This window comes from Rhinoderma darwinii, chromosome 2 (genome assembly GCF_050947455.1).
Source record: "Rhinoderma darwinii isolate aRhiDar2 chromosome 2, aRhiDar2.hap1, whole genome shotgun sequence".
Classification (NCBI taxonomy): Eukaryota; Metazoa; Chordata; class Amphibia; order Anura; family Rhinodermatidae; genus Rhinoderma; species Rhinoderma darwinii.
Genome location: NC_134688.1, coordinates 380,001 through 393,239, shown reverse-complemented (window position 1 = coordinate 393,239; position 13,239 = coordinate 380,001). Strand labels below are relative to the sequence as shown.

Sequence of the window (13,239 nt, the reverse complement as noted above, 5' to 3'; positions counted from 1 at the left end):
CTATCCCTTTCTTTGAGCAGGCCCTGCCTGAAGTGTAACGTGGGGTCATTCCTACTATGGTCACTATGCCCGAGCAGAACCTGCACACTAAAGAACGGACTAAGAGGTCACAAGGTCAAACCACAAGAAGCGTTGGGAATTGTAGTTCAATGGCAACATCAGGGAGGAAGTAGCTTGCTTCTCATCCATAGAAATAATCAGAGCCACATAAAGAGAAAGATCAGATCTGAAGCTTATACCAAGGACATGGAGCAGTTTTATTGTCCGGGCTGAGACTCCGACCCTGAGCAGAAGATCCATATAAAAAATAACCTGCAGTCAAAAACCCGGCTGAACATTCTCTGTAATTCACGCCCCAAATTGTATTCCAATAGACTTGGACGGCCGTGTCATCGCAGAACCAAGGTCAAGGCCTGCGGTAAGAACCGGGCGCTATCACGGCACAAGCACAACTGCTACAGGGAAAAAAAAAATAGAGGCAAGTGATATTGTAGAACTCCCAGGAAGTCCCGATTGTCTTCATCTTTTCCCTGTAACGGCAAACAAGTCACAATAGGCACGTGAAATCTTACAACTCGCGAAAAACCAACACAAAGCCCTGGCCTTATGAGAACGAGGCCTAAATACAGAGCGGCACCCTCACCAGTCCCTGCCGTCATACAATCCACACATACAGAGACTGGCGGGCCCTGGAGAGGAATACTGAGGGGCCCCAGAGAGGAATGCTGAGGGGCCCCAGAGAAGAATGCTGAGGGGCCCCAGAGAAGAATGCTGAGGGGCCCCAGCGTTTGGGGGAGAGATTTTGTGGTATCAAGGCTGAAGACGTCATACTCTATTATACAGTCCGGAGTCACGAGCCTTCACATAGATGGCGGAGCACCCACTGGATCCACATCTGCTGGCACCAGGGGGGACCCCAGCTCCGGGTCACTGGTGACATCAGACAAGCTGCTGCTGCTGCTGCTCTCTAGGGGGTCGTTCGCTGACTCCTTGTTCTGGTTCTCATATTCCGTCATCCTGCGCTGCACCAGCCCTGGCATCAGCGCCACATAGGACGCCATCAAACGATGGTTTGAGCGGATGAGTTTGGAGGCACAACTGTCCAGACACTGCTCCTACGAGGTAAAAGACAAGTCAGGATGTGAAAGTGACCAATTCTTAGAGGACTACTACTCCAATCATCTACCCACAAGCATCATGTAAGCTGCAGGAACACACAGGGCCCCTCCTCCCCATATCTGCAGGAACACACAGGGCCCCTCCTCCCCATATCTGCAGGAACACACAGGGCCCCTCCTCCCCATATCTGCAGGAACACACAGGGCCCCTCCTCCCCATATCTGCAGGAACACACAGGGCCCCTCCTCCCCATATCTGCAGGAACACACAGTGCCCCTCCTCCCCATATCTGCAGGCACACACAGGGCCCCTCCTCCCCATATCTGCAGGAACAGAGGGCCCCTCCTCCCCATATCTGCAGGAACACACAGGGCCCCTCCTCCCCATATCTGCAGGAACACACAGGGCCCCTCCTCCCCATATCTGCAGGAACACACAGGGCCCCTCCTCCCCATATCTGCAGGAACACACAGGGCCCCTCCTCCCCATATCTGCAGGAACACACAGGGCCCCTCCTCCCCATATCTGCAGGAACACACAGGGCCCCTCCTCCCCATATCTGCAGGAACACACAGGGCCCCTCCTCCCCATATCTGCAGGAACACACAGGGCCCCTCCTCCCCATATCTGCAGGAACACACAGGGCCCCTCCTCCCCATATCTGCAGGAACACACAGGGCCCCTCCTCCCCATATCTGCAGGAACACACAGGGCCCCTCCTCCCCATATCTGCAGGAACACACAGGGCCCCTCCTCCCCATATCTGCAGGAACACACAGGGCCCCTCCTCCCCATATCTGCAGGAACACACAGGGCCCCTCCTCCCCATATCTGCAGGAACACACAGGGCCCCTCCTCCCCATATCTGCAGGAACACACAGGGCCCCTCCTCCCCATATCTGCAGGAACACACAGGGCCCCTCCTCCCCATATCTGCAGGAACACAGAGGGCCCCTCCTCCCCATATCTGCAGGAACACACAGGGCCCCTCCTCCCCATATCTGCAGGAACACACAGGGCCCCTCCTCCCCATATCTGCAGGAACACAGAGGGCCCCTCCTCCCCATATCTGCAGGAACACACAGTGCCCCTCCTCCCCATATCTGCAGGAACACACAGGGCCCCTCCTCCCCATATCTGCAGGAACACACAGGGCCCCTCCTCCCCATATCTGCAGGAACACACAGGGCCCCTCCTCCCCATATCTGCAGGACTACTACAGGACTGTTAGTTCTATATGACGAGTCCCGTCCCCCCGTCACACTGGCAAACCGTCCACGATCACGCTGCCGGGAGGAATGTTCCGGAAATTACACTGACGGTGCCCACGGGGGGAGGGGTCCTGAGATCCTGACAGCTGAGCGTCAAAACTATCTACGGATGAGAGATGAACCTCAGCAGGGGAGGCCCCCGACACCTCGTACCTCCTCCATGGTCAGCGTCCGGTAGTTCAGGTTCTTGGCGCAGCGGCTGAAGCATTGCTCCGTCATCTTATTATAAACCAGCAGGAAGTCCCGCAGCTGGAGAGATATAAAGAAGTATTACACGACACCGGCGTGATAGAAAAACAGAGCAACCTACAACCGATACATGGAAATATACAACCCGGACATACATAGACGTGTATATATATATCAGCACCTGCTCATCCAATCACCGCCCTGCTCTCTCCCCATAACACCCAATCACCTCCCTGCTCTCACCCCATAACATCCAATCACCTCCCTGCTCTCACCTCATAACATCCAATCACCTCCCTGCTCTCACCTCATAACATCCAATCACCTCCCTGCTCTCACCTCATAACATCCAATCACCTCCCTGCTCTCACCCCATAACATCCAATCACCTCCCTGCTCTCACCTCATAACATCCAATCACCTCCCTGCTCTCACCCCATAACATCCAATCACCTCCCTGCTCTGCTCTCACCCCATAACATCCAATCACCTCCCTGCTCTCACCTCATAACATCCAATCACCTCCCTGCTCTCACCTCATAACATCCAATCATCTCCCTGCTCTCACCTCATAACATCCAATCACCTCCCTGCTCTCACCTCATAACATCCAATCACCTCCCTGCTCTCACCTCATAACATCCAATCACCTCCCTGCTCTCTCCCGATAACATCCAATCACCTCCCTGCTCTGCTCTCACTCCATAACATCCAATCACCTCCCTGCTCTCACCCCATAACATCCAATCACCTCCCTGCTCTCACCCCATAACATCCAATCACCACCCTGCTCTCACCCCATAACATCCAATCACCTCCCTGCTCTCACCCCATAACATCCAATCACCTCCCTGCTCTCACCCCATAACATCCAATCACCTCCCTGCTCTCACCCCATAACATCCAATCACCTCCCTGCTCTCACCCCATAACATCCAATCACCTCCCTGCTCTCACCCCATAACATCCAATCACCTCCCTGCTCTCACCCCATAACATCCAATCACCGCCCTGCTCTCACCTCATAACATCCAATCACCTCCCCGCTCTCACCTCATAACATCCAATCACCTCCCTGCTCTGCTCTCACTCCATAACATCCAATCACCTCCCTGCTCTCACCCCATAACATCCAATCACCTCCCTGCTCTCACCCCATAACATCCAATCACCTCCCTGCTCTCACCCCATAACATCCAATCACCTCCCTGCTCTCACCCCATAACATCCAATCACCTCCCTGCTCTCACCCCATAACATCCAATCACCCCCTTGCTCTCACCTCATAACATCCAATCACTTCCCTGCTCTAACCCCATAACCTCAAATCACCTCCCTGCTCTCACCCCATAACATCCAATCACCTCCCTGCTCTCACCCCATAACATCCAATCACCTCCCTGCTCTCACCCCATAACATCCAATCACCTCCCTGCTCTCACCCCATAACATCCAATCACCTCCCTGCTCTCACCCCATCACCTCCCTGCTCTCACCCCATAACATCCAATCACCTCCCTGCTCTCACCCCATAACACCCAATCACCTCCCTGCTCTCACCCCATAACACCCAATCACCTCCCTGCTCTCACCCCACCACCTCCCTGCTCTCACCCCATAACATCCAATCACCTCCCTGCTCTCACCCCATAACATCCAATCACCTCCCTGCTCTCACCTCATAACACCCAATCACCTCCCTGCTCTCACCCCATAACATCCAATCACCTCCCTGCTCTCACCCCATAACATCCAATCACCTCCCTGCTCTCACCCCATAACATCCAATCACCTCCCTGCTCTCACCCCATAACATCCAATCACCTCCCTGCTCTCACCTCATAACATCCAATCACCTCCCTGCTCTCACCCCATAACATCCAATCACCTCCCTGCTCTCACCTCATAACATCCAATCACCTCCCTGCTCTCACCCCATAACATCCAATCACCTCCCCGCTCTCACCTCATAACATCCAATCACCTCCCTGCTCTCACCGCATAACATCCAATCACCTCCCCGCTCTCACCCCATAACATCCAATCACCTCCCCGCTCTCACCACATAACATCCAATCACCTCCCTGCTCTCACTCCATAACATCCAATCACCTCCCTGCTCTCACCCCATAACATCCAATCACCTCCCTGCTCTCACCCCATAACATCCAATCACCTCCCTGCTCTCACCCCATAACATCCAATCACCTCCCCGCTCTCACCCCATAACATCCAATCACCTCCCTGCTCTCACCTCATAACATCCAATCACCTCCCTGCTCTCACCCCATAACATCCAATCACCTCCCCGCTCTGCTCTCACCCCATAACATCCAATCACCTCCCTGCTCTCACCCCATAACATCCAATCACCTCCCTGCTCTCACCCCATAACATCCAATCATCTCCCTGCTCTCACCCCATAACATCCAATCACCTCCCCGCTCTGCTCTCACCCCATAACATCCAATCACCTCCCTGCTCTCACCCCATAACATCCAATCACCTCCCTGCTCTCACCCCATAACATCCAATCACCTCCCTGCTCTCACCCCATAACATCCAATCACCTCCCTGCTCTCACCTCATAACATCCAATCACCTCCCTGCTCTCACCGCATAACATCCAATCACCTCCCTGCTCTCACCACATAACATCCAATCACCTCCCTGCTCTCACTCCATAACATCCAATCACCTCCCTGCTCTCACCCCATAACATCCAATCACCTCCCTGCTCTCACCCCATAACATCCAATCACCTCCCTGCTCTCACCTCATAACATCCAATCACCTCCCTGCTCTCACCCCATAACATCCAATCACCTCCCTGCTCTGCTCTCACCCCATAACATCCAATCACCTCCCTGCTCTCACCCCATAACATCCAATCACCCCCCTGCTCTCACCACATAACATCCAATCACCTCCCTGCTCTCACCCCATAACATCCAATCACCTCCCCGCTCTCACCCCATAACATCCAATCACCTCCCCGCTCTCACCCCATAACATCCAATCACCTCCCCGCTCTCACCCCATAACATCCAATCACCTCCCTGCTCTCACCCCATAACATCCAATCACCTCCCTGCTCTCACCCCATAACATCCAATCACCTCCCTGCTCTCACTCCATAACATCCAATCACCTCCCTGCTCTCACCTCATAACATCCAATCACCTCCCTGCTCTCACCTCATAACATCCAATCACCTCCCTGCTCTCACCTCATAACATCCAATCACCTCCCTGCTCTCACCTCATAACATCCAATCACCTCCCCGCTCTCACCCCATAACATCCAATCACCTCCCTGCTCTCACCTCATAACATCCAATCACCTCCCTGCTCTCACCCCATAACATCCAATCACCTCCCTGCTCTCACCTCATAACATCCAATCACCTCCCTGCTCTCACCCCATAACATCCAATCACCTCCCTGCTCTCACCTCATAACATCCAATCACCTCCCTGCTCTCACCCCATAACATCCAATCACCTCCCCGCTCTCACCCCATAACATCCAATCACCCCCTTGCTCTCACCCCATAACATCCAATCACCTCCCTGCTCTCACCCCATAACATCCAATCACCTCCCTGCTCTCACCCCATAACATCCAATCACCTCCCCGCTCTCACCCCATAACATCCAATCACCTCCCCGCTCTCACCCCATAACATCCAATCACCTCCCCGCTCTCACCCCATAACATCCAATCACCTCCCCGCTCTCACCCCATAACATCCAATCACCTCCCTGCTCTCACCCCATAACATCCAATCACCTCCCCGCTCTCACCCCATAACATCCAATCACCCCCTTGCTCTCACCCCATAACATCCAATCACCTCCCTGCTCTCACCCCATAACATCCAATCACCTCCCTGCTCTCACCTCATAACATCCAATCACCTCCCTGCTCTCACCCCATAACATCCAATCACCTCCCTGCTCTCACCCCATAACATCCAATCACCTCCCTGCTCTCACCCCATAACATCCAATCACCTCCCCGCTCTCACCCCATAACATCCAATCACCCCCTTGCTCTCACCCCATAACATCCAATCACCTCCCTGCTCTCACCCCATAACATCCAATCACCTCCCTGCTCTCACCTCATAACATCCAATCACCTCCCTGCTCTCACCCCATAACATCCAATCACCTCCCTGCTCTCACCCCATAACATCCAATCACCTCCCTGCTCTCACCCCATAACATCCAATCACCTCCCTGCTCTCACCCCATAACATCCAATCACCTCCCTGCTCTCACCCCATAACATCCAATCACCTCCCTGCTCTAACCCCATAACCTCCAATCACCTCCCTGCTCTCACCACATAACATCCAATCACATCCCTGCTCTCACCCCATCACCTATGCAGGAATACGTTAGCTGCGATCTGATTGGTCTCTCTTTGTCATATGACACGCAGCTTGTTACATTAGAGGTCTCCCAGGGCTCCTCACATTGCGCAGCTGCTGCTGTTCCCCGTCCATAATGACGACCGCTCCGGACTTTCGTATCTGTATGAATACGGTCACACTGCGGCCTCACGGTCTCCCGCAGAGACCTTTTCTCCCGGGTCACTGCCACAGCCTTGCTCCTCTAATTCATGTGACCCTTCAGGGCGCCGCCATTACTGTAGACGTTTGAATGGTTAGTCGGCGTGTCCTCTATTGGTAGAAATACACGGCTGCCATTTTTGTGTAGCTCGAACTTATCGCATACGTAGTTTCTCCCAGAATCCTTCGCTTCGACTGTACCTTGAGAACAATCCCCTTCCGCCCAGATCACCGATCCGCCAACCACAAGATGAAGCTGCAACTTCCGGTTATATTGTCCACTTCCGGCTGGATTAGACAGCTGTCAGGGAGACTCCTCCCACCGGAGACATCAGATTAGAGAGACCGTTTAATGGGTGATAAGAGAGCTGAGCGACGCTCAGAAAAGAGACTGCACCACGTCTGTCACTGCAACCAAGAGAGGGACCACTGACATCCAGCATCAGAGAGACTGAGCCTGGAGACATCCAGCAGTGACTGCCTGTATCTATGATGAATACCCCATAAAGAGACCACCTAAGGAGACTGGCAGCAGTCTAAGCCTCAGGTAAGAGTGTAATCATGTCATGTAGCCAGAGCTCTCTATATGTAAAGATCCACTAAATCTACACCTATACACTATATATATATACACCCCCCATACACTATATATATATATACACCCCCCATACACTATATATATATATATATACACCCCCCCATACACTATATATATATACACCCCCCCATACACTATATATATACACCCCCCATACACTATATATACACACCCCATACACTATATATACACACACCCCATACACTATATATACATCCCCCATACACTATATATACACACACCCTCCCCATACACTATATATATATATATACACCCCCCATACACTATATATACACCCCCCATACACTATATATACACCCCCCCATACACTATATATATATATATATATATATATATATATATATACAGCCCCATACACTATATATACACCCCCATACACTATATATACACCCCCCATACACTATATATACACCCGCCATACACTATATATACATCCCCCATACACTATATATACACCCCCATACACTATATATACACCCGCCATACACTATATATACACCCGCCATACACTATATATACATCCCCCATACACTATATATACACCCCCATACACTATATATACACCCGCCATACACTATATATACACCCCCATACACTATATATACACCCCCATACACTATATATACACCCGCCATACACTATATATACACACCCCATACACTATATATACACACCCCATACACTATATATACACACCCCATACACTATATATACACCCCCCATACACTATATATACATCCCCCATACACTATATATACACACACCCTCCCCATACACTATATATACACCCCCCATACACTATATATACATCCCCCATACACTATATATACACACACCCTCCCCATACACTATATATACACACACCCTCCCCATACACTATATATATATACACCCCCCCATACACTATATATACATCCCCCATACACTATATATACATCCCCCTTACACTATAGATACACCCCCATACACTATATATACACACACCCTCCCCATACACTATATATACATCCCCCATACACTATATATACATCCCCATACACTATATATATATACACACACCCTCCCCATACACTATATATACACCCCCCATACACTATATATACATCCCCCATACACTATATATACACACACCCTCCCCATACACTATATATACACCCCCCATACACTATATATACATCCCCCATACACTATATATACACACACCCTCCCCATACACTATATATACACACACCCTCCCCATACACTATATATATACACCCCCCCATACACTATATATACATCCCCCAAACACTATATAGACATCCCCCATACACTATAGATACACCCCCATACACTGTATATACACACACCCTCCCCATACACTATATATACATCCCCATACACTATATATACACACCCTCCCCATACACTATATATACACCCCCCATACACTATATATACATCCCCCATACACTATATATACACATCCCCCATACACTATATATACATCCCCCATACACTATATATACACACACCCTCCCCATACACTATATATATACACCCCCCATACACTATATATACATCCCCCATACACTATAGATACACCCCCATACACTATATATACATCCCCATACACTATATATACATCCCCCATACACTATATATACATCCCCCATACACTATATATACACACACCCTCCCCATACACTATATATACACCCCCCCATACATTATATATACATCCCCCATACACTATATATACATCCCCCATACACTATATATACATCCCCCATACACTATATATACACACACCCTCCCCATACACTATATATACATCCCCCATACACTATATATACATCCCCCATACACTATATATACACACACACCCTCCCCATACACTATATATACACACACCCTCCCCATACACTATATATACACACACCCTCCCCATACACTATATATATATATATACCCCCCCCCATACACTGTAGATACATCCCCCATACACTATAGATACATCCCCCATACACTATAGATACACCCCCATACACTATATACACACACACACCCTCCCCATACACTATATATACACCCCATACACTATAGATACACCCCCATACACTATATATACACACACACACCCTCCCCATACACTATATATACACACATCGCCCATACACTATATACAGCCCCATACACTATATATACACCCCCATACACTATATATAGACCCCCATACATTATATACACACACCCTCCCCATACACTATATATACACCCCCCATACACGCCATATAGAGAAGCGTCACTCCACAGAACACGTCAGAGAAGCGGTGGCTTTACCCCCCTCCATCTGACGCTTGGCATTGTGCTTGGTGATGTTCGGCCATGAAGCTCCCGGGCACAGTGTGCGGATGTTAATACCTGAGGAGGTCTGTACTCTGCAGTTATGTAGTCAGCGGAGGGTTGGTATATGTACAATCTTTCTCATGTCTGACATTAATCGGCAGCGTAATGTTGTATTCCCGTGGAGTAATGACAGCACTGGCAGGTACGGGGTCCCTGGAGCTCATGTCTCGCCGGGTACGGCCCGGGATGATCTTTTAGGGACTGTCCCTCATATTTATCTTGTATTGCTGCTCAGTTTTTCCAGGATCTACGGCAGAGAATCCGGGAACATCAAATATAAATATATATAGAGAGAGAGAGAGAGAGAGAGATTCCCAGGTGAGGCAGGCTCAGGGGGAGGGGACAGGTGTTGTGGGTGTGGACAGGTGTTGTGGGTGTGGTTTCCTGAGTGCTGACTCTGTAGCTAGTTCAGGTAACAAATGTTTAATGTCTGTGCTGTGATAATGTGTATAATGTATATAATGCTGAATATCATGTGTGTGTATATAGTGGTGTACATGTATAATGTATATAGTCCTGACTATCGTGTGTGTGTGTATAGTGGTGTACATGTATAATGTATATAGTCCTGACTATCATGTGTGTGTATAATGTATATAGTCCTGACTATCGTGTGTGTGTGTGTGTGTGTATATATAGTGGTGTACATGTATAATGTATATAGTCCTGACTATCGTGTGTGTGTATATAGTGGTGTACATGTATAATGTACATAGTCCTGACTATTGTGTGTATATATAGTGGTGTACATGTATAATGTATATAATGCTGACTATCCTGTGTGTGTGTGTGTGTATATATAGTGGTGTACATGTATAATGTATATAGTGCTGAATATCATGTGTGTATATATAGTGGTGTACATGTATAATGTACATAGTCCTGACTATTGTGTGTATATATAGTGGTGTACATGTATAATGTATATAGTGCTGACTATCGTGTGTGTGTGTGTGTGTGTGTGTGTGTGTATATAGTGGTGTACATGTATAATATATATAATGCTGACTATCCTGTGTGTGTGTATATATAGTGGTGTACATGTATAATGTATATAATGCTGACTATCGTGTGTGTGTATATAGTGGTGTACATGTATAATGTATATAGTCCTGACTATCGTGTGTATATATAGTGGTGTACATGTATAATGTATATAATGCTGACTATCGTGTGTGTGTATATAGTGGTGTACATGTATAATGTATATAGTCCTGACTATCGTGTGTATATATAGTGGTGTACATGTATAATGTATATAGTCCTGACTATTGTGTGTATATATAGTGGTGTACATGTATAATGTATATAGTCCTGATTAACATGTGTGTGTATATAGTGGTGTACATGTATAATGTATATAGTCCTGACTATTGTGTGTGTATATATAGTGGTGTACATGTATAATGTATATAGTCCTGATTAACATGTGTGTGTATATAGTGGTGTACATGTATAATGTACATAGTCCTGACTATCATATGTGTGTGTGTGTGTGTGTGTGTGTGTGTGTGTGTGTGTGTGTGTATATAGTGGTGTACATGTATAATGTATATAGTGCGGACTATCGTGTGTGTGTGTGTATATAGTGGTGTACATGTATAATGTATATAGTGCTGACTATCGTGTGTGTGTGTGTGTGTGTGTATATAGTGGTGTACATGTATAATGTATATAGTGCTGACTATCGTGTGTGTGTGTGTATAGTGGTGTACATGTATAATGTATATAATGCTGACTATTGTGTGTGTGTGTGTGTGTATATAGTGGTGTACATGTATAATGTATATAATGCTGACTATTGTGTGTGTGTGTGTATAATGTGTATATATAGTGGTGTGTGTATAATGTATATAGTCCTGATTAACATGTGTGTGTGTGTATATAGTGGTGTACATGTATAATGTATATAGTGCTGACTATCGTGTGTGTGTGTATATAGTGGTGTACATGTATAATGTATATAGTGCTGACTATCGTGTGTGTGTATATAGTGGTGTACATGTATAATGTATATAGTGCTGACTATCGTGTGTGTGTGTGTGTGTGTGTGTGTATATAGTGGTGTACATGTATAATGTATATAGTGCTGACTATCGTGTGTGTGTATATAGTGGTGTACATGTATAATGTATATAGTGCTGACTATCGTGTGTGTGTGTGTGTGTGTGTGTATATAGTGGTGTACATGTATAATGTATATAGTCCTGACTATCGTGTGTGTGTGTGTGTGTATATAGTGGTGTACATGTATAATGTATATAGTGCTGACTATCGTGTGTGTGTGTATATAGTGGTGTACATGTATAATGTATATAGTCCTGACTATCGTGTGTGTGTGTGTGTATATAGTGGTGTACATGTATAATGTATATAGTCCTGACTATCGTGTGTGTGTGTATATAGTGGTGTACATGTATAATGTATATAGTGCTGACTATCGTGTGTGTATATAGTGGTGTACATGTATAATGTATATAGTCCTGAATATCATGTGTGTGTGTGTGTGTGTGTGTGTGTGTATATAGTGGTGTACATATATAATGTATATAATGCTGACTATCGTGTGTGTGTGTGTGTGTGTGTATATAGTGGTGTACATGTATAATGTATATAGTCCTGACTATCGTGTGTGTGTGTATATATAGTGGTGTACATGTATAATGTATATAATGCTGACTATCGTGTGTGTGTATATAGTGGTGTACATGTATAATGTATATAGTGCTGACTATCGTGTGTGTGTGTGTGTGTGTGTGTATATAGTGGTGTACATGTATAATGTATATAGTCCTGACTATCGTGTGTGTGTGTGTGTGTATATAGTGGTGTACATGTATAATGTATATAGTGCTGACTATCGTGTGTGTGTGTATATAGTGGTGTACATGTATAATGTATATAGTCCTGACTATCGTGTGTGTGTGTGTGTATATAGTGGTGTACATGTATAATGTATATAGTCCTGACTATCGTGTGTGTGTGTATATAGTGGTGTACATGTATAATGTATATAGTGCTGACTATCGTGTGTGTATATAGTGGTGTACATGTATAATGTATATAGTCCTGAAT

General features: G+C 47.1%; 2 protein-coding genes across 2 annotated transcripts in view; one reads left to right on the top strand and one right to left on the bottom strand.

The window, feature by feature from the left end:
• Positions 1–239: 239 nt before the first annotated feature.
• TIMM10B (translocase of inner mitochondrial membrane 10B) lies at positions 240–7,392 on the bottom strand. Its single transcript, XM_075851267.1, has 3 exons — positions 7,062–7,392; positions 2,544–2,639; positions 240–1,115 (listed from the first exon to the last, which is right to left on the bottom strand). Exons 1-3 carry the CDS (start codon positions 7,089–7,091, stop codon positions 861–863), a joined length of 381 nt encoding a protein of 126 aa, XP_075707382.1. The 5' UTR covers positions 7,092–7,392; the 3' UTR covers positions 240–860.
• The window catches only part of ARFIP2 (ARF interacting protein 2), a 98,001-nt gene continuing 91,866 nt past the window's right edge, over positions 7,105–13,239 (top strand). Inside the window, exon 1 of the mRNA XM_075851266.1 lies at positions 7,105–7,704. The gene's annotated coding sequence lies outside the window, so the exon portion shown is untranslated. The remainder of the gene's footprint in view (positions 7,705–13,239) is intronic.